Source organism: Hemiscyllium ocellatum, chromosome 4, assembly GCF_020745735.1.
Source record: "Hemiscyllium ocellatum isolate sHemOce1 chromosome 4, sHemOce1.pat.X.cur, whole genome shotgun sequence".
In the NCBI taxonomy this organism is placed as follows: domain Eukaryota; kingdom Metazoa; phylum Chordata; class Chondrichthyes; order Orectolobiformes; family Hemiscylliidae; genus Hemiscyllium; species Hemiscyllium ocellatum.
The window spans coordinates 23,094,945-23,118,262 of NC_083404.1; the positions used below are offsets into that span (position 1 = coordinate 23,094,945).

A 23,318-nucleotide genomic window follows, 5' to 3' on the forward strand; every position below is an offset into this window, starting at 1 on the left:
CATCTGAAGACCATATGAAATGCATTGCCTCTGGGAAGTGACCCAGGCAGAAACTGTGGAAAGTGGGAATCAACATTAATGGAGACAAACAGGAGATTAACCTGGATTGAGCTTCAGATTTCCATCATCATGCATGCATTTCAAAATGTAACTAACTTTAAATATTTGATATAAATGATTTTGAATGGCATTGACAATTTACTGGCTGGATAACTGGGGCATGCAAGCAAATCTTGCCTGACAGTCTCAGCAATCACTCTCTTAGAGCCAAAGTGCTGATTGCGACACCTGGACAAATACTGCACAACATTGTGTTGTGTTCTGATAAATTCATGTTTGAATTCTAAATTTGATGAAAGGGAAAGTCTGAAAAATTATGTACCAAATGGAGGACAGTGTGAAGTTGCCTTGCAGCTTTGGGAAATCTGAATTATTATCACAATTCCATTTCGTAGCTGCAGTGACCAGTTGAAGGTGCTACGGCCATTTCAGGGAAATGTTGTATTTTACTTTCATGATGAGTTTTGGCTCATGGAAGTAACTGGAGTCGAAGTAAGAAATTATTACTGTGGGCCACAGAAAATTGGTCACTTCCTAAGATTTGTACTAATGCTGAGCAAGTGGCTATATTTTTGACCAATTTGAATTGCATGGTGTATCGAAGTCATACAAGACTAAAGTAGTTCTTCAACTAAAGCATATAATGCTCACAGATAAACAAGCAGACGTCTGGGCCAATACATTTCTGTTAAAATAACTAATTCACTCTGACTGGTTGAAACAGAACTTTCACTGATACAACACATATTTGAACATAATGTAACCTTGTACTTGCAACAGGCACTAAAATATACTGACAGTTTAGCTCTTTATTCTTAACATATAAAACAACATATAAGAAAGCTTAAATTGTATTTTAGCTTTTAGAATAATAAAATGCAGGAGTAATTTTGTACAATAATAGAGTCAATTGGTTCAAATGAAACTTACAAATTCTGACAATCTATTTTTTAGCATTTAACATCACAAGCCAGTTTTATGCAGATTCTCACTTTGAATTAGCGGTTACATTGAAACATGAAAGGATAATAACATAAAAATTTTATTTGAATTGTTGTATGTTTCTTCCATGTACATTGAGAACTTTTGATAGCCCATCACTGAGAAGATACAACTCAAGGACTTCACGTGGCGCAGTTCTGTGTGAAGATATTAACTGTACTACTGAATTCAGATTAGAAAAATGCATTACGCAAATAAATACATTGTAATTTAGTTCATATAGCAAAACCTTTTCATATTTACTGAATCTGCATGATACAGCTATTGATTTATAGCCTACGTGACAACCACAAACCATGTAACATCACAATCTGGATTGGCTTGCAGACAAATCACATTTATGTTTACTCTATCAAATTTGATTATGACTTAGTGCTAACATGGAAACAAAATAAGTGGTGACATTTAGACAGGATAATACAATAGGAAACATTTATTTATTTATTTTGAAGATCACAGAACATAGAAAAGTACAGAACAGAACAGGCCCTTTGGCCCACAATATTGTGCCGAGGTTTAATCCTAATGTAAAATATAATAACTTAACCTACGTACCCCTCAACTCACTGCTATCCATGTGCATGTCCAGCAGTTGCTTAAATGTCCGTAATGACTCTGCTTCCATCGCTACAGCTGGCAATACATTCCATGCAGTCACAACTCTGCATAAAGACCATACCTCTGACAGCTCCTTTATACCTTCCTCCTAATATCTGCAAACTATGACTCCTCGTACCAGTCAATCCTGGCCTGGGGAAAAGTCTCTGGCTATTGACTCTATCTATTCCATTCAGTATGTTGTATACCTCGATCAGGTCTCCTCTCTTCCTCCGTCTCTCCACAAAGAAAAGTCTGAGCTTATTCAACCTTTCTTCATCAGGCAAGCCCCCCCCAGTCTGGCAACATCCTGGTAAACCGTGGAGCATGAGGAGGCAAATATCCTCGCCAGTGGCTTAGTCACCGCCTTTATCACTTCCCGGAGCAGCCTAGGATAAACCTGGTCTGGCCCTGGGGACTTATCAATCTTAATGCTTTCAAAAATTTCCAGCACATCAACTTCACCCATCTTGATCTGGTCAAGACTGTATCCCAGCTCCTCAAAGATTTCATTTACAAAAAGGTCCCTTTCCTTGGTGAAAACCAAAGCAAAATACTCAATTAGGGCTTCCCCTATCTGCTCAGACTCTACGTACTTGTTCCCTCCACTGTCCCTGATTGACCCTACCTTCTCCCTGATCATTCTCTTATTCTTCACGTATGAATAAAATGCCTATGGGTTCTCCCTAATCCTTCTTGCCAAGCCTTTTTCATGCCCCCTCATGGCTCTCCTCAGTCCATTTCTGAGCTCCTTTCTAGCAAGCCTGTAATCCTCTAAAGCTGTGCTAGGTCCTTGTTTCCTCCACCTTATGTAAGCTGCCTTCTTCCTTTTGACAAGAAGCTCCTCTGTTTTCATCATCCAAGATTCCTTAATCTTATCCCTTACCTGTCTCAGAGGAACAAATTCGTGCATCACCCACAACAACTGCTCCTTAAATAGTCTCCACATGTTTGCTATGCCCTTTCTGTGGAACAATTGCTCTCAGTCTGTACTTCCCAATTCTTGTCTGATAGCATCATAATTTCCTTTTCCCCAATTAAATATCTTCCCTCAGTAACTGCTTCTTTCCCTATCCAAGGCCATGGTAAATGTGAGGCAGTGTGATCACTGTCACCAAAGTGCTCTCCTACCGCGAGATCTGAAACCTATCCTGGCTCATTGCCAAGCATCAAACCTAAAATGTGAATAAATCTCAAATAAAGTTTCTTTTCTTATTTTAGGACACTTAAACAAAATGTGAAAGCTGGCCTTGGGTGGCTTTCACTGGATACCTGCCTTACTAATGTCAAGTCCCTTTAATTGGTCATAAAGTGCGTAAAACATAAGGGTACCCTCCCAGGAGGCCTTTTCAACAAGTTTTAATGGGCAGACTTTCAATGGGGAAAGAGACCGTTATCTCTCAGGAGAAAGTGGGGACTGCGGATGCTGGAGAGTCAGGCTTATGCCTAAAATGTCGATTTTCCTGTTCCATGGATGCTGCCTGAACTGCTGTGCTAATTCAGCACACTCTCGACCTTCATCTCTCAGCCATGATGAAATTATGGTCATCTCAGAGATAATGGGTGTCAATTGGCTCATTAATGACACCAATCAGTGACACTAGCAATCCTGCATCAGTACATCTTCGTATTAATCGGGGTTTTCTCACTGCAAGGTGACTGACATGTGTCTTCTCCACTATTAAACCTGACAACCTGCCAGAGCTCCTACAACAATGGGTTGCCTTAAATCCAGGACAAAGTGAGGACTGCAGATGCTGAAAAGTCAGAGTCGAACAGTGTGGGGCCGGAAAAGCACGGCAGGATCTGAGGATCAGGAGAGTCGACTTTTCGGGAATAGGCCCTTCATCAGGAATGTGGAAGGGGAGGGTTCTTAAAGACAAATAGGAGGTTAAGGGTGGGCCAGAAGGGAAGGTAGCTGGCAAGGCGATTGGTAGATGCATGTGTGGGGTGTTTATAATATGTTGGTGGGGCGGTGGAGAAGATAGGTGGGGAGGAATATGGAACAGGTAGGACAGGTAGGACAATTCAAGAGGGCTGTGCCGAGTTGGAGGGTTGGATCTGGGATGAGGTGGGGGGAGGGGAGATTTGGAAACTAGTGAAGTCAATGTTGATGCCCTGTGGTTAAAGGGTCCCAAGGTAGAAGATGAGGCATCCTTCTCCAGTTATCCGATGCCTGCTCTATATTGGGGAGACAGGACGTTAACGCACGGAACATTTCAGGGAACATCAATTCAACTCCCCTCCTACTTCCCCAAGGACATGCAAATTCTGGGCCTCCTCCAACACCAAATCCAAGCCACCCAACAACTGGAGGAAGAATGCTTCCTGTTTTGCCTTGGGACTCTTCAACCACATGCCATCAACATTGACTTCACTAGATTCCAAATTTCCCCTCCCAAATCCAACACTCCAACTCAGCACCGCTCTCTTGACCTATCCATTTTCTTTCCCACCTATGCACTCCACCATCCCCACCGACCCATCATTATTACACCCCACCTGCATCCAACTATTGTCTTCCCACCTACCTTTCCCAAGCCCCAGCCCCACTCTCCTAATTATCTTCAGATGCCTTACTATCCACTCCCCCCCACCAACCCCCACATTCCTGATGAAGGACTTATGCCCAAAACATTGACTGTCCCGCTCCTCGGATGCTGCCTGACCTGTTGTGCTTTTCCAGCACTACACGTTTCAACTATAATTAGAATGTTACCAAGGCTCCATAGGTTAGATTGTGAAAACAATGAAGAAAGATTATATCAAGTAGTTTTGAATTCCCTGGCAAACAGATAGTTATAAGATTATTAAATTGGAACTTTTACAAATTTCAAACAATAGATAAGGAAACTTTGCTGCACTGGCTGTGGAAATCTCAGACAGGGGAATATTACTTTATAATCAGATGGGGGCTATTCGTATGGAAATTAGGAAATAGTTGCTAATGTACATGATGGTAGCAGTTTCATCACCATCACCATCAATAAAGCGGAATATGTTATTTTGGTTAATAATTTAAATCTGAGATTAACAGATCTTTCCTAGCCAAGTTTATTACAGAAGATGAAGCCAAGGCAAGTATCCCAAAAATCAACTAAAATCTCTCTAAATGATTCAAGCTTAAAGTGCTCATCCTGTTGTTGTTGTTCAAGCATCTCAGTAAACAGTTCAAGGTTAGGTTTGTCCCTTCAACTCATTTTTGTAAGAATAAATTGTACATAATCAGTTAAAAGTTCTTCCTGAATCTGTAATGCATACTTTGACACATCAAGATATTGTTTAAAAATGCCATTATTATGCAGTTTGCAGTAAGACTAAAGCTGTTACATTTCCACACTGCAAATTTGTGAGAGCTATTATACTTTGTGAAGGTCTCAGGTATCTCAGATTGAAAGATCAGTGTAAAAAGTTTAACTTCAAGGGTTATTAAGCAATGGCATATTAATCATCTACTTTCAGTCAGTCAAGAAAGAATGATGGACTGGTAGAAATTAAAGGTAGAATATATCTAATGTTGCTTAATTGAAGATTAAAATTCCTTTAGAGCTGTTTCCTCGTGTATTTCAACTAAACAACTAAAAAGAAAGGAAATTGGCCCTCACTTCAAATTTTTTTTCATTTACTGTTGAGATGTTTATCTTGAAAGTAGAATGTGTTGTACATTTAGCAAACTTTCTAAAGGGAAATATATAGATGTGCATGCTAATCATGTGATGATAATTCTACCCTCTGATGTTTAACAGTTATCAGGCATTTGTATGTCAGCACAAGGTCATTGAAAATGATGAACCAAGCTTTGTTTACAAAAGACTGTTGCCTGATGTATCCACATATGAATCATTAATCTTTTGGGCTGAAGCCATCAGCCTGTGAAATAGTATTGTTATTATTCTTTTTAGCAGAGTAATGAACATTAAAAAGCCATAGTTCTGCTCATTTTTAACAAATAACAAGCAAGAGCAAACATTCTCACTTGACTGCTTTCACATCTTTTCTTTACTAAAACCTGATTCAGACTCTTGAAGATTGCCACATAAATGTTATGTGAATCTAATAAACATTAAACAGATGATGAATAAAAAGGTCATGCATCAATCAAACATTGGCTCATATGCCACATTGGAGAAAGAAGCCTAACCACTAGTGATATATCAGTACCAGATTTTGTATTTTGATTCTGGTAAAAAAAATTCACAGACTTTTTGTTATTTTAAAATGTAAAAAAGATGTTCATTAATACGCTCATCTTAAAATAAGAAGAAAATTGAATAAATTAAAGAAAGAATAAGGACATGATGTTGAAGACCATGCTCATATTGGAAAAGGTACAACCATACTATCTCCCCAAATGTGGACTTTTCTTCTCCTGATCATTTCAAATCAATTTTTCTTTAATCACATTTTTTTCACCTGATTTTACTTTCAGATATAGACTGAGGCACAAATTATAGACCAGGATCTTTTTCCTACCAAGAAAAATAACCTTGCACTCATTCACATTATATTGCTTCTCCCATGTTCCAGTCCATTCACTTTGTCTGTTCAAGTTCCCTAGAAGCTGCCTTGCATCTCACGTTGTTTAGGGGTTCCAAGAATTGAAGATTATAGCAAATTTGGAGTAATTAGATTTTTTTGTTGACAGTTTCAAGCTGAGGTTTTGATATCCTATAAAATATTTAAAACATTTAATTTGAGAACTAATTTATTGCATATTACTGAAAATAAAGGTACATTTTGTTGATTCTTTCCATCTTGCATTTATCAGGACAACTTACAGGGCATACAGTGTAAAGGGAACCAACTGTTTATATTGCGTGAGAGGAGAGTGCTGGTTGGTTGGTAAGTGGACTGTGGTCGAGGTGTTGCCCTGGAGAACACACCAGTTAGCTGATGACTGTTAGTTACTTGCAAGCTTAGTTTAAATCAGGTGGGGTGATTCTGATTGAACAAAACGTAGTGTTGAGAAAAGGTCTGTCACATGTTTCCTTGAGTTGAAACAGCTCAGTTTTTGTACATGTTTTTCTTGTCAGCAAAATTAGGGCTATGTGCATTATATGTACAATAAAGGTAAAGTCACTATCGAGTCAGAGGACCACAGGGCTGCTCTCTCATTAGAGGCAGATGAATGGTTTTGATTTAACTTGAAGGAAATCAACCTGTCCCCTCCCATGGGGGTGGGGGGAGGGGAAAGGTTGAGAAGGTAGGACCTTCAAGGTAACCTCAGCTGGGGTGTGAATTGAAGCTACAGTGTTGGCTTCAGTCTGCTTTGCAACCAGCCAACTGAGATAACTGACCCCCTTATGCATCAATATTCAATTCTTACAGATCTACCCAGTATGAGACTTGCATCCTTGACAACCTCATGGATAGGGTCTGAGCCATTTGTTCACCGTGCAAGCTTGATGTTGAAAGAGGGAACATTGATCTACCTACAGGATAATGACGGTCTTGATTGGATACTTTTTTATTGCATATCATGAAGACTTATAAATAGGCCTAAAGATACCACCTTTGGCCTTAATACACGATGACTACCTTGGATTACGTGAAACAATGGAATATCTCAAAAGTTTGAGTAACAGGTCACATGAGTTGCTTCAAATTGCAACTCTGCAGTGGCAACATGAATAAAGTGTTCACCGCAAACAAGCCGCTGTTGTCAAGCCAAAAAGACATTCTGCTTACTGCACAAATTAATTATGTGGCATGTAAATTTTAGTGTCAGTTGGTGGATGGGATCAAACAACATGTCCTTTCCGCTGTACAGAATAGGCAAGGTACTGACTGTATACAACTTAACAGTGCTTGTGAAATGCAAACATCAGATCTGATCCCATAATTGAGCAATATTCAATAAATAATTACAAAGAATTATACTGACAAAAAATTTAAGATTATTAGACAGGCATATAGTGGAGCACACTTGTGTGTACTGGAAGCAATATATATTAATATACAGAGCTCTGCTCTTTGCAGGCAGAAAGAACATGTACATGCACTGTGTCTGTTTCAACTCCATAAAAGAGGTGACGACTATTCACTGGCTCATTTCTCAGAGTAACATCGTGCGCAAGCATTGTCAACCTGCCTGATTTCAGCAAAACATGATAGTTAATTGTCAATCATCACCTTACTGGTGAATTTTCTGTGGCAACACCATTGCCAATCAGAGTCCACTTGCCAACTAATCAGCATTTTTCTCTCATACAGTACAAATGTTGATTCCAGTTTACGTTGGTATTTCATGTGCATTGTGCTGAAGAGTGCAAGATGAAATTATTCAACAAAATGTATCTTTTTTTCAGTAGAGCTCAAATTCTAGTACTAGCAAGCAGCAATTGCTTTATAAAGTCACATACTGCAGTAATTTCCCATAATTTAAACCTAAGGAAACCATGAGAGATGCAAAACATAAATTAGTTTGAAATACTAGAATAAATACAAAACAAAAAAAAATTAGCATATACTAAGCAAAATAAAACATAACCCTCATTTTAGCATTGCTCTTTATGTATCAAGCTTATTTTAGAGAAATACAGTCAAGATTGGGCGGCACGGTGGCACAGTGGTTAGCACTGCTGCCTCACAGCGCCTGAAGACCCGGGTTCAATTCCAGACTCAGGTGACTGACTGTGTGGAGTTTGCACGTTCTCCCCGTGTCTGCGTGGGTTTCCTCCGGGTGCTCCGGTTTCCTCCCACAGTCCAAAGATGTGCGGGTCAGGTGAATTGGCCATGCTAAATTGCCCGTAGTGTTAGGTAAGGGGTAATGTAGGGGTATGGGTGGGTTTCGCTTCGGCGGGTCGGTGTGGACTTGTCGAAGGGCCTGTTTCCACACTGTAAGTCTAATCTAATCAACATTTCAATATCTAAAAAAAAGTATACTGACAACACAAACCATGCAAACTTCAAGTCATTTAGTAGATAGTGAATGGTAACTTCACTTACCAAATTCTCTGGAGACAGTGATAGAATAAACACAGTTGTGCCCAGTGCTATAATTTCTGGGGTAATTTGGTGACAGTACAGTACCATCAGAACCTGTGGATCGACTTCCGCATGGAGCTGAAAGATAAATTAATATTTCAGAAATATTTTAAAAATGGAGTTCTGTTGAATAAAAGTGAAAAACACAGAAAACTGCACAGAACTGTCATTTTCCCTACACAAAAAAAAAATCAAACATTTGCTTTGTTTCCATTTCCAAGTCTCAAAAATAACCCTTTATTGGCCTCGGAACTCATCCCTTTGTTTCAATAACATTGGTCTACTTCCACTGGTAATGTTGAGTGTTATGGCAGTGGATGCTTTACACAGTAAAAATGTTGCTATGAATTCTAAGTATCTTCCAGACTTGAAATTCCAAAATATTCAGAACTAAACCTGTTCAATTATAACAAGACAAAACTAATCTTTCTTTAGTTTTAAGTCAGAGGCAATTTTGATCATAGATCATGTGGAAAGCCTTAAATTGGTACTAAAATAGTTTGAAGAAGGAAGGAACACCATTGGCCAAGTTATGGCCTAGTGGTATTATCAGTGGACTGTTCATCCAGAGATCAAGAAAATGTGCTAAGAAGCTGTGTTAAATCCTATCATGGCAAATGGTCAAAATTGAATTCAATGAAAATCTTGAATTAACAGTCTAATGATAACCATGAATCCATTGCTAATTGTTTGGGGAAAAAGAAGTCTGTATCACTAATGTCTTTTAGGGAAGGAAACTGCCATCCTTACCTGGTCTGGCCTAAAGCCTTAAATTGGTGTGAAGCTAGTTTGAGGAAGGAACTAGACTACGTGCTGAGGTAGCCAAAATTAAAGTTTAATGTATTTGATAAGCTTCATGGAATCTATACAGCCTTTCCATGTTGTTTAATTACCCTTATACACTCACCATTTATTCAATAAACTATCTATTTTTATGCAGCTCAGTTAAGAATTCCCTGCTGTACTGTTACATGCTCAATGATGTTCAGTTTGGATTCTGTGAGGACCATTCAACTCCTGACTTGGGAGCCCTAGTCCAGGATACTCTTAAGGTTAACTTGCAAGTTGAGTTGATAGTTAGCGAGGCAAATGTAATGTTGGCGTTTAATGTTGGCTAGACAACAAAAGTAGGGCAGTACTGCTGAGGTTTTATAAGACTCTAGTCAGATCATATTTAGAATATTATGAGTATTTTTGGGCCCCATATCTCAGGAAGGATGTACTGGCCCTGGAACAGGTCTAGAGGAGGTTCACGAGAGTGCTCCCAGGAATGAAAGGCTTAACGTAGGAGAAATGTTTGAGGACTCTGGGTCTATACTTGATGGAATTCAGAAGGATGGTGGGGGGGGGGATTTAGTTGAAACTTACAGAATACTGAAAGGCCTGGATAGAGTGGATGTTGGGAAGATGTTTCCATTGGCAGGAGAAGGTAGGACTCTAGGGCACAGCCTTAGAGTAAAGGCAAGTCTCTTTTGAATGGAGATGAGGAGAAACCAGTTCTGCCAGAGAGTGGTGAATCTATGGAATTCATTGCCGCAGAAGGCTGTGGAGGCCTGGTCATTGAGAATATTTAAGATAGAGGTAGACAGGTTCTTGATTGTAAAGGGGATCAAAGGTTATGGAGAGAAGGCGGGAGAATAGGGTTGAGAAATGTATCAGCCCTGATTGAATGGCAGAGCATTGGGCTGAATGGTCTAGTCTCTGCTCCTATGCCTTATGGTCTGACCTCATCGCAGCCTTGGTGTAAACATTGACCAAGTAGATGAATTTAAGAAGTGAGTTGCAAGTAACTGCCCTTGAGACCGAGGCTGCATTTGACTGTGGCATTAAGGAACCCGAGCATAACCAGGAATTAGTGGAAATAGGGGAAAACCTCCACTGGCCAGAGTCAGACCTGACAAAAAGGAAGATCATCGTAGCAAATGCACAGAATTATTTCAGCTGCAGGATTTCCTCAGGAAAATGTCTTCGTCCTATCATTTTTAACTGCTTCATCAATGGCCTCCCCTCCATCACAAGGTCAGAAGTAGGGATGTACACTAATTTCTGCACAATATTCAGCATCATTCATTACTCCACAGACACTCAAGCAATGCATGACCAAATGCGGCAAGATTAGCACAAAATCCAGGTCTAAAGTGACAAGTAACAAACAATATTCACATCATACAAGTAGCATCTCCAAGAAGTAAAAATCTAATGGTCAGACCTTGACATTCAATGGCATTACCGTCACTGAATTCCCCATTACCAACATCTGAGGGTTTACCATTGACCAGGCAATGACCTGATGGTATTATTAGTGGCCAGTTAATCTAGAGACCCAGATAATGTTCTTGGAACCCGTGTTCAAATCCTGCCATGGCAGGTGGTGGAATTTGAATTCAATAAATATCTGGAATTAACAGTCCAATAATGACCAAAACTCCATTCTAAATTGTTGGAACAAACCTATCTGATTTAAAATGTCTTTTAGGACAGGGAACTGTCATCCTTACCTCGTCTTGCTTACACATAACTCCAGACCCATAGTAATGTGGTTCATTTCTTACTGCTGTCTGGACAATTAGGGATGGGTGATAAATGGTCAGTGATGCCCTCATTGTGAATGAATAATAAAAAGATACTGAATTGGACTTGCTATGTTAATACAGTAACTACAAGAGCAGATCAGAGGCTGGGAATACTCCACCAAGAAACTCACTTTCTGGCTCCCCAGAGCTTGTCTACCACCTACAATGTTCCTCACTTGCCTGGATGGATTCAACTCCAACAATACTTAAGAAGCTCAACACCATCCAGGACAAAGCAGCCTGCTTGATTGGGACCACATCCACAAACATCCACCACCTCTCCCATTGATGCTTAGTAACATCAGTGTGTACCAAGTACATGTAACGCCACAGAACTTCATCAGTGCTCTTTAAACAGCATCTTCCATACGCATGTCCACCTCTAATTAGTAGGCCAAGCACAGCAGATACACCATAAACTGCAAGTTCCCCTCCAAGGCAACTCATCATCCTAACTTGGACATATATCTCTGCTTTTTCTTTGAGTCAAAATCTTGGAACTCATCCTCCTCCACCAAGGAAATTGTGGATCAACTTCTAGCATGTGAACTGCAGAGATTCAAGAAATAAACTCACCACTACTTTCTCAAGGGCAATTTATGGTGGGTAATAAATACTGGCCAGCCGGCATGTTACCAATGGATGGGTGCTCCATTGGATGACGAGGGCTGATTACCAGTTACCAGATGACATCCTCCTAACAGATTGTAGTGTGACATGTTATTTTTGGATATTCTTTAACCTACTTCATCTTTCTCAATAGTAATGAGCAAACAAGAAGGAGGTAAGAAGAGCAGAGAAAGAGCTGGTCAGGGGAAAAAAAGTGAATCTACTCTTGGAGCAATGTGGCATGGCCAAGGTGCTGCATTAATACTTTAAATCCATCTTCAACAAGGAGAAGTTGCTGCCAAATTCATAGGGAAAGAGGAGATAGTTAAGATACTGGATGGGCAATTAATTGACAATGGGTCACCTCCAGAATAACAGAAATGCCTGCTAAGAAATTGAAACTAGCTCCCAATGTCCCATACAGGAAAGATTCATTCATACACCTCTTTTTTTTAATCTGCCTTAGTTGGAGTGGCAATTTTTTAAGTATAAATTCTTTTGAGCTCAGAGCTATATTACACAATTAAAATGTACTACTAGTCAAAACTTTGGATTAAAGGTTTTCTTAAGTCAAAGAAAGAGCAAGTTTGTTGTTTACAAAACCCAAGAAAAATAACAAAACACAATCTTAAACATCAGAATAAAGTTTGAATGAGGTTAAGGTCTAGTACACGAGATCAAGAAAAGGCAGTAAAAAGTTCTGAGAGTCTTTCAAGTGTTAGGTGTTAACATAGAACCCTTGTAGGCAGTCCATTCAGCCCATCGGGTCCACATCAACTCTCCAAAGAGCAGCCCACCCAGCCCCACTCTATTCCTGTATCCTCACATTTCCAATCCACCTAACCTGCATGTCCCTGGAAACTATGGGCAATTTATCATGGCCAATCCACCTAACCTGTACATCTTTGCACTGTGGGAGGACACCAGAGCACCCGAAGGAAACCTGCATAGACACAGGGAGAATGTGCAAATTCCACACAGTTAGGGGATTGAACCCAGATCCCTAGCACTGCGAGACAGCAGTAATAGTCACTGAACCACCATGTTGCCCTGTGACTAACATGAGGCCATGATAAATGAGTCAACATTCTGTATCCTCATCAGCAGCAAAACCTTTATTAAGCTTTGAAATCTTGATGAATCAAATTGGTGGAACATTTTCCAAAGAGGATTGTTTTTGCGAGCCTAAGAGAAACAGGGAAAAAAGAAAGCAAGCCTTCTTGTTGTGATTTTGTCAACTGATTATCCTTTTCATCTCTCTGCACAAAAGATGTTCCTTGAAATAATGAAATACAATTCATAATGAAATATCAAGTTTGAAGCACTTACTATGTTCCCATGTCTGGCTTTATTGATTTTTGAGATGGATCTCCAGGCAAATGAGTTTTATCCCAATAGTCTAAATTCCAGAAAGGTGTAAACCAGTGCTAAGATAGAGATTGGAGTTACTTTGCCTTTTTGTGATGATGTTCATTTCAGTCAAGATTAATTTTTGTTTTCATAAGCTTGTCTCAAACTGAACAATTGACCACTGCGGCCATCTTAAGTCATCAGATATGTACTAGAGTGTACCCTCCAAGACTCTGGGCATAGGTATTCAGTATCAATGGAAAGGTGAGACGGAGATGTGATACTTCAACCTTACTAGGGGTGCCCCTTGTCAAAGATAAATGTCACAGGCATTTACAGTGAGGTGGAGTGATGGACATGCCTTCAGTACTATTGCCAGAATGTTGTCAGGGACCATATGCTTTACAGTAACCTGTGCCTCCAAACATATCACATGGACTGAACAAAATTGGCAGAAGACTGCTATCTGTGCTGCTAGGGATTACTGCAGGAGGACAAGATACTTGGCACATCTGATTAAAGATTGCTTTGAATACTTCAGCGTTATCTTTTGCACTGAGCTATTGGGCTCTCACATCATTGAGGATGGGGAATTTGCAGAACTGCCTCCTCCAGTGAGTTGTTTAATTGTACATCACCGTTCATGACTGGATGTGGCAGGATCACAGAGCTTATATCTGATCCGTTGGCTTTGAGATCTCTTAGCTCGCAAAACCAACCTTCTTATCACATGCTGCCGTTGCTGTTTGCCATGCAAGTAATCCTGTTCAGTAGCTTCATTTGGGTGACACCTCATTTTTAGGTTTGTCTGGTGGCTGTTTCCACACTCTCAATTGAACTCAGGTTTATCTCCTGCCTTGATGTTAATGGTTGAGTGGAGATATTCCAGGTGATGAGGTTGCAAATTGTGTTTGAGACCAATTCTGCTGCTGCTTATGGCCCAGTCTCATATTGCTATATCTGTTCAAAATCTGTCCCATTTAGCATGGCGATATTGCCACACAGCACGATGGAGGATCTTCTCAATGTGAAGGCATGACTTTTTCTCCACAAGGAATGTGCGGTGGTCACTCTTCCTGAAACTATCATGAACAGATGCACCTGCAATTGGCAGAATCAGATGGATTCTTGGTTCCCGGTAGTCTTTATTGAATTCAAAATTCCACCATCTGCTGTGATGGGATTCAAACCCAAAATAAGAACTGAATGTTGGGACTAATACTCTGGCAAAAATACCACTTGACCTTTATGTCCTCACATTGCTGTCAGTTGTTTCTGTTATCTTTAGGGATGCTTCCTGCACTGTAGTACAATCAAAAGAATAACTGCTGTGTTGATCTCTGCCATGCTTAATGCACTGTCAAATGATCCTTGATAACATTAAGTGAAAGTACACAGTTGTCAGAAAGGGATGCTTTAGCCCTGACAGTCTTCCCCTTGAACTTCCAGGGTATACCCTCACAGTAGTTACTCTCACACCTGGCTAGGCAAGCAGCATGTACTCCATGTGAAGTGGGATTGCTTTGGTTCTTGAGAGAAGAGCTTCTTGTCACCCACATTGCAGAAGCTAGGATGCTGCATTACAGCTGAGCCCAGCATTATCCCTTCCCACACACAAGAGTTCTCCTTACCTCATGGAAACTGTCAATGTGGCCTTGCAATGAAGCTGCTGTTACATTTACCCCTTCCACTGAGACAGCTGAAGCAGTAGCAGCATATAGTACTTGGCTGTTTTTTGGTCAATAGGAGAATATCAGAAACTGTGTTTATTTCAGTGACTTGCAGAGTGTAAGGCCAACCAATAATCACTCCAACAGTCTTCCTGTACTGCACGTGATTCCTATTTCCCCAATGAGCCTTTGCCCTGCCCCAGTTTTCGCTGAACCCTTCATGTGATCATCATTGACTCCATTTGATCCCTGTAACATCGATTTTTAAGATCAGAATCCTCTGCTGACCCAGCACTACCCGACATCAAGCTCAGAGTGACCATAACTCACCTTGATTGTTATTCTGAGATCACCCAGTCCCCTCCTCTATCAGGTTATACCCTATTAAATTCAAATGCACCTTGTGACAGAGCTAATGAATGCAAAAAGGCCAATGCCCAGATTTAAGCTGGCTGCAGTCTTACTGATGCCATGCTCAGGACATAGGCGCACCCAGATTATGAACAAACCTCTAAAGACCATGGCTCATTTGGGATTGACTTTGTAGGATATCACCAGTTGGCTGCAACCCAGCTCACAAACTTCATTTGCAAGGCATCTCTGAGTGACTGACCAACAGAGCCTGGAATCATTTTGCTCTAATTCCAGGAATGACTGTGTCCCATTCCCATTCTGTAATGTTGTGGTTCCATGGACTTATACTGGATGAACTTTCTGACACATGCACCAGCTCTATCACTGATTCAGCACCATGGTGTGCAGTGTCATGTCCCACCTTCTCACATTGACACTCTACCATTTCTGAAACCACATGCTTCTTCCTTGGTTCTGTTCTAAACTGTCACCTTGAGACAAAACTTGTGAAGCTGGTGTGTTGTGGTTCTGCAGCTAGGTGGAGTGATGGGCCAGAGACATATTTTACAAACATCACTACAAAGGTGCCTATTTTAGCCGTTAAGGTTACGATTAAAGTGGAAACAAGAAGCAGGGAGAGATTTCAGTTGAGCCAATGAAAATTATGTACTCAGAATAACTGTGGTTGAAGACCAAAGTCCAGATGCTTGGTTAATGCAGTTGAAATTCTGAAATGTCAAGTGTCTCTATCATGCTGAGATTATTTGGAATCATAGAGTCATAGAGTCATAGAGATGTACAGCATGGAAAAGACCCTTTGATCCAACCCACCCATGCTGACCAGATATCCCAACCCTATCTAGTCCCACCTGCCAGCACCTGGCCCATATCCCTCCAAACCATTCCTATTCATATACCCATCCAAATGCCTCTAAACTGTTGCAATTGTACCAGCTTCCACCACATCCTCTAGCCGCTCATTCCATACATGTACCACTCTCTGTGTGAAAAAGTTGCCCCTCTTTTATATCTTTCCCCTTTCACCCTAAACCTATGCCCTCTAGTTCTAGACTCCCCAACCCCAGGGAAAATACTTTGTCTATTTACCCTATCCATGCCCCTCATAATTTTGTAAACCTCTATAAGGTCACCCCTCAGCCTCCGACGTTCCAGTGAAAACAGCCCCAGCCTGTTCAGCCTCTCCCTATAACTCAAATCCTCCAACCTGGCAACATCCGTGTAAATCTTTTCTGAACCCTTTCAAGTTTCAGAACATCTTTCCAATAGGAAAGAGACCAGAACTGCACGCAATATTCCAATAGTGGCCTAACCAATGTTCTGTACAGTCGCAGCATGACCTCCAACTCCTGTACTCAATACTCTGACCAATAAAAGAAAACATACCAAACGCCTTCTTCGCTATCCTATCTACCTGAAACTCCACTTTCAAGGAGCTATGAACCTGTACTCCAAGGTCTCTTTGTTCAGCAACACTCCCTAGGACCTTACCATTAAATGTATAAGGAGAAAGTGTGGAGTGCAGATGCTGGAGATCAGAGCTGAAAATGTGTTGCTGTAAAAACACAGCAGGTCAGGCAGCATCCAAGGAACAGGAGAATCGACGTTTCGGGCATGAGCCCATTCCTGAAGAAGGGCTCATGCCTGAAACGTCGATTCTCCTGCTCCTTGGATGCTGCCTGACCAGCTGCGCTTTTCCAGCAACACATTTTCAGTATTAAGTGTATAAGTCCTGCTAAGATTTGCTTTCCCAAAATGCAACACCTCTCATTTATCTGAATTAAACTCCATCTGCCACTTCTCAGCCCATTGACCCAACTGGTCAAGATCCTGTTGTAATCTGAGATAACCCTCTTTGCTGTCCACTACACCTCCAAATTTGGAGTCATCTGCAAACTTACTAACTGTACCTCTTATGCTCGCATCCAAAACATTTATGTAAATGACAAAAAGTAGAGGACCCAGCACCGATCCTTGTGGCACTCCACTGGTCACAGGCCTCCAGTCTGAAAAACAACCCTCCACCACCATCCTCTGTCTTCTACCTTTGAGCCAGTTCTGTATCCATTTGGCTAGTTCTCCCTGTATTTCATGAGATCTAACCTTTCTCACCAGTCTCCCATGGGGAACCTTGTTGAGCACCTTACTGAAGTCCATATAGATCACATCTACCGCTCTGCCCTCATCAATCCTCTTTGTTACTTATTCAAAAAACTCAATCAAGTTTGTGAGACATGATTTCCCATGTCAACAAAGCCACGTTGACTATCCCTAATCAGTCCTTGCCTTTCCAAATACATGTACATCCCTGTCCCTCAGGATTCCCTCCAACAACTTGCCCACTACCGATGTCAGGCTCACTGGTCTATAGTTCCCACCCTTGTCCTTACCACCCTTCTTAAACAGTTGCACCACATTAATGTTAAAGCTAACTCTGCCAAGTTGTGTAATTCATACGATGCAAATGTGTCAACATAAATTTCTGAACACCTGATTTTGAGAAATTCATCTACCATCAGAAGAGGGAAGACTTAACTACTTTTTGTTGGTGAAAGTCTGAATGTTAGACTCTCACCTGATTAAATCATCATGCTTACTTTTAAATTTTCCAGTTCAGGAAGAAGTAAATTATGTCCTTGATATTGGTAAGAGTACATTATTTGCTCATGAAGTTGGTATAATATTTGATGAGGGGAAGTAGTGTGGGATCGAGAGATCTGCTTCATGGATTGAAGGTGACTGTCAGTGATGTCTGTAGAACATAACATAAAAATATAAGAACTGGGAGCAGGACTAGGCCATCTGGCCCCTTGAGCCTCCTCCACCATTCAATAAGATCATGGCTGATCTTTTCATGGACTCAGTTCTACTTCCCTGCACTCTCATCATAACCCTTAATTCCTTCATTGAAAAAAAAATCTATCCTAGCTTTAAAACCATTTATTGAAGTCACGTCTCCTACTTCACTGGGCAGGGAATTCCATAGATTCACAATCCTCTGGGTGAAGAAGTTCCTTCTCAATTCGCTCCTAAGTCTGCTCCCCCTAATTTTGAGGCTATGCCCACTTGTCCTAGTTTCACCTGCCAGTGGAAACATCCTCTACTTCTATTTTAGCAATGAAGGACAAAATTTCATTTGCCTTCCTAACTATCTGTTATATCTGCAGACCAACCCTCTGTGGTTCATGCACAAGGATACCCAGGTCCTTCTGAATAGCAGCATACCACAACTTTTTAACATACAAATAATCGCTCTTTTTACTATTACTCCTATCAAAATGGATGACTTCACATTTATTAGCATTATATTCCATCTGTCAAACCTTTGCCCATTCAATTAAAATATCAATGATCCCCTGCAAAGTTTCATAGTCTCCTGCATACTTTGCTCTGCCACTCATCTTACCATTACCTGCAAACTTTGACAAACTACACATGGTCCCCAACTCCAAATCATGTATATAAATTGTGAATAATTGCGGTCTGAATGCCACTAGATTGCCAACCAGAATAGCACTCATTTATCCAGACTCTTTGTTTCCTATTAGTCAACCAATCCTCCATCCATGCTAATACTTTACCAGTAACACTGGTAATCTTTATCTTGTGCAGCAGCCTCTTGTGCAGCATCTTGTTGAAGGCCTTTTGGAAATCTAGGCACACCACATCTACTGGGTCCCCGTTGTCTACCGTGCTTGTACCGTCTTCATAGAATTCTGAAAGATTTGCCTTTCTGCCTTTCATGAACCCATGCTGCATCTGCTCAACAGGACAATTTCTATCTAGATGCTTTGCTATTTCTCCCCCTCTACAAAAATTAAGCAAATTGATCTATAATTCTCCAACCTTTGTCTAACTCCTTTCTTAAATAGTGGCGTCACATTTGCTGCTTTCCAATCTGCTAGTACTGCCCCAGAGTACACCAAATTTTGGAAAATTACCACAAGGGTACTTGTTATTTCTCCTGCGATCTCTTTTATTGCCCTGTGATATATTCCATCAGGACCAGGAAACCTGTCTATGCTTGGTTCCATTAGCCTGCCCAGCACTATCTCTTCCATAATAATGATTGTTTCCAAGCCCTCACCAACCTTTATCTCTTTGTCAATTACTGGCATATTATTTATTCCTCCACTGTGAAGACCTATTCAATGCCTCGATCATTTCATCACATCCCATGACTAAAGTTCCCTTCTGATCAACGAAAGAACCAATGTTTAATTTAGCCACTCTTTTTCGTTTGAGATATTTATAGAAACTTTTGCTCTCTGTCTTTATGCTAAGTGCTAGTTTTTTTTTCTCTCATGTTCTATCTTACGTGGTTTGCTGTTGACCTTCAAAGCTTTCCCAATTTTCCAGTTTCCTGCTGTTCTTGGCCATTTTGTATGCCTTCTCTTTCAATTTGTTCACCGCCTTTATCTGCTGAGATACTCATGGCGGATTACCCCTTTTCTTACAGTCCTTCCTTTTCACTGGAATATACTTTTGCTGAGCACTTTGAAAAATTGGTTTGAAAGTTCTCCACTGCTCATCAACTGTGCCACTACAAAGTCTTTTGTTTTTCCCAGTCTACTTTAACCAAGTCGGAAAAGCAGTGTTAAGTTGGAGTCTCAGCAGACATTCTACTTTGTGGCTGTAAATTGTATGCCTTAAAGGATATTTTTGCTGCAGCCTTTGGGCAGCACAACCAGTCAGTGACTAGCACTGCTGCCTCACAGTGCCCGGGATCCAGGTTTGATTCTACCCTGGATAATTACCTGCATGGAGATTGGACATTCTCCCTGTGTCTGCGTGGGTTTCCTCCCACAGTCCAAAGTTGTGCAGGTTAGGTGGATTGGTCATGTTATGTCACCCATAGCATCCAGTGGTGTGCAGGCTAGGTGGTCTAGCGAAGGGAAATGTGGGGTTACAGAAATAGGGTAAGGGGGTGCATCAGGGTGGTATGTTCTTCAGAGGAATTCTATGGAATTGCTCAGGAGTTGACAGTGTGCTGGCTGTCAGCTTTGATTTGAATGATACTGACATTACTGTTTCCAGCATTGCATCCACACCTTCTGATCATAATGCTGCTGTTCACCTTCACTGCATTTCCAATTGAGTCTGTTTATTGAGGCTAACCAACCTTCCCCTGCTATCCTTTGCAAAAGCAACTGTCTCTGTGCCCTGCTATATCATCTCATGGAACACCTCTGTGAAACGGGACAAGTAGCACTTACCTTCTCCTGCTCATCCTCCTCTTTTGCCTCAAACTATGCAACACGCAATATACAATACTGTGTCCCTTTAAATACAGATACTGCATTCATGTGTCTGAAACTTCTTACAGTCACTATCCAGCCTCCTCCCCATGAAACAACAAATGCAAGGCAATCCTGAGGTGGGGTCTTAGTCAGTGCATCCCACAAAGAACAACCAGAAGGGCCTCTTGCTTGGATTCCTGAACAGAGACCCACTGTTGAACTAGGAACTGAGTTTCACAATCTACTGCCAAAAGCTGCGTTGAAAATCCTTCATGCCATTCACACTGTGAGAGGACAAATTGGCATCTGCAAAGAAATGGCTTTAACTCAATACTGTAAATTGAGGCACACCAAAAAGGCTACAATCAAGGTTTAAAATAGTAACCCATAAAACATTCAGTAGCTGTAACATGCCCAATGGGCAAATTTGGCTTATTTTTCAAGTAACTTGCAGTTGCCCTGCAGGCATTCAAACAAGAATAGCCTATTTTAACAAAATCCTTCCTGAATTCCAGGTTAGTTACTCACTAAGAAGTCACAGTCTGCACTGCCATTTAGGTGTTCCACACTGTGTTGCACAGTCATGTTGGATTTGAATCCACTGTTTTCAAATATGTTGCACAGTCACACTGTTATCAATTCTCTGGCAAGTTGTTGTTTCGATTCTCTGCCCCATGATTTGTGGCTCAAATACATTTCATCAAGTTCAACTTTAAAAATCAAAGCAGTTTGACAATTTGTCTTCTTCTGTATGAAATACATTTCCTGTTCAATTTACAAAATTGACATGCATTTTTGAAGTTAGTTTATAAATTCTTCACAAAACCAAGTTTGCTCAAAAAGTTCTCACATCCCCTGCCTACAGAGTTACAAATCACGCAACACTAATAACCAGATGTTGGGTGATTTTTAATTTTGTCCACCCCAGTCTAACACTGGCTTCTCCAAATCATCTGTTCTATCAACAATGGTAAGAACAGTCATCTGTTGACAGACCATTATTCCAAGTGACCTCACTCACTACCTCCTCAATTCATCGCTCTGAAAGCACAGGTAAACTTATGCACATGGGTTGGAAGACCAGAACACAATGATTATACATTTCTCTCGATTAATATATTTTAAGTAGGAAAGATAAATTTAAAAGTGTATCTGTTTTAGGGCATCTCTATCCTGCTAGTGTTCCTTGCTGTGAGATCTTCATAATAGTCATTGAAAACTATAAATAATCACAGAAAATGTTGAAAATAGTCAACAACTTAGGCACTATCTGTGGAGAGGAAAATAAAGTTAATATTTCAGTTCAATGAATTTTCCTCAGTTCTGATGGAAGGTTATGAAACCGAAACTTTAATTCTTTCTCATCTTCCACAAATGCTCCCTGTCTTTCTGAATATTTCCAAATTATTGTGTCTTGTTTTCCAGGTTTCAAGTACCTGCAATATTTTGCTTTTGCATTGAACATTACAAGTTTGGATTTTGCTATTAACCTAATATGAAAAAAAAAGTATATTTGCCTTAAGCTTGTTATTAAACTATTTTCTTAGAGTTCTGAAATACAATTTTAGGTTACAGTTTCACAAAGTGAATTCAAGTTCAGAATTACACTGTACAAACAAGCAAACAGATCAGAAAATAGTGCACTTTTCAATTGAGCAATTGGCCACGATACAAATGTGCTCCTCTTTGTAACCTGTTTTCTAGCCTGGCTTGACACATGGACACAGATCATCATACCATTTTATTTGCTTCATAGATTCACTTCAGGAAGACATTTAATTTGTGAAATCATCTCATGTGGCTATCCACTTTCCATTAATAAGGTTGCTGACCTTTTCCAATTTGAAGTGTTTAACTGGCTTTGTGGATTACAATGCTCTTCTGGAGGACGGAAGCTACCCAGAGGGAAATAACCAGTAAAAAGCAGCATTAATACTTGGAAATTAATGCACTGCTTATACTTGACCTCCATTCGGGAATATACAAGGCGAGTTGGACCGGTATGTCTCATTGATCAGTCTTTGTTTTCTTCCTGGATGTTGGAGCAGTTGTTGGTCATTCAGCCCATTCAGTCTGCTCTGTTATATGATGAGATCATGGCTGAGAATTGTCATCTCTACTTTTCAGCTTTGTCCCCATCACCCTTGATTCTCTTCCTGATTACAAATCTACAGCTGTCCAACAATCTAGCTACTGCAGCTCTCTGATAAAAAAAACTTCTACAGATTCACTGCCATCTGAGAGAAAACAAATCCCCCTCATCTCTGTCTGAAATGATCAATCTTTTAGATTCTCCCACAAGGAGAAACAAACTCTCTGGACTGCTGTCAAGTCCCTTCAGAATTCTGTATATTTCAATGAGGTTGTCTCTCTTTCTTTAGAGTCTGCAATGTTAGGAGTAAAAACAGAACATATGAAAAGCATTAACAGGATTGGATAAAGATAGATTGGTTCATGAAATTCAAAGATGGTTAAGTCTACTGCAGTTTTTGAGGGTGCACTTAGTAGACTAGATAAGGGAGAACCAATGGCTGTGGTTTTTTTTGATTTTTAGAAGACTTTTGATAAGGTCCCTCATAAGACAGTAATAAGCAAAGTTAAAGCACATGGGATTTGAGGTACTTTATTGGTGTGGAACAAGAATTGGTTGACAGATAGGAAACAAACAGTGGGACAAAATGGATCTTTTTCTGAGTGGAGGGCAATGACTTGTGGTGTATCTCAAGAATCAGTGCTTGGATCCAGCTGTTCACAATAGGCAATGAAATACAACATTTCCATGTTTGCTAATGACACAAAACTGGATAGGATTGTGAGCTGTGAAGAGGATGCAAAGAGGCTTCAAGATGATTTAGACA

At 40.4% G+C, this 23,318-nt stretch overlaps 1 protein-coding gene across 1 annotated transcript in view; it reads right to left on the reverse strand.

The window, feature by feature from the left end:
• csmd3b (CUB and Sushi multiple domains 3b) overlaps nucleotides 1-23,318 on the reverse strand; it is a 1,941,594-nt gene that overhangs the window by 215,719 nt on the left and 1,702,557 nt on the right. The window contains exon 31 of the mRNA XM_060823982.1: nucleotides 8,608-8,724. Coding sequence (XP_060679965.1) covers nucleotides 8,608-8,724 — 117 coding nt within the window. The remainder of the gene's footprint in view (nucleotides 1-8,607; nucleotides 8,725-23,318) is intronic.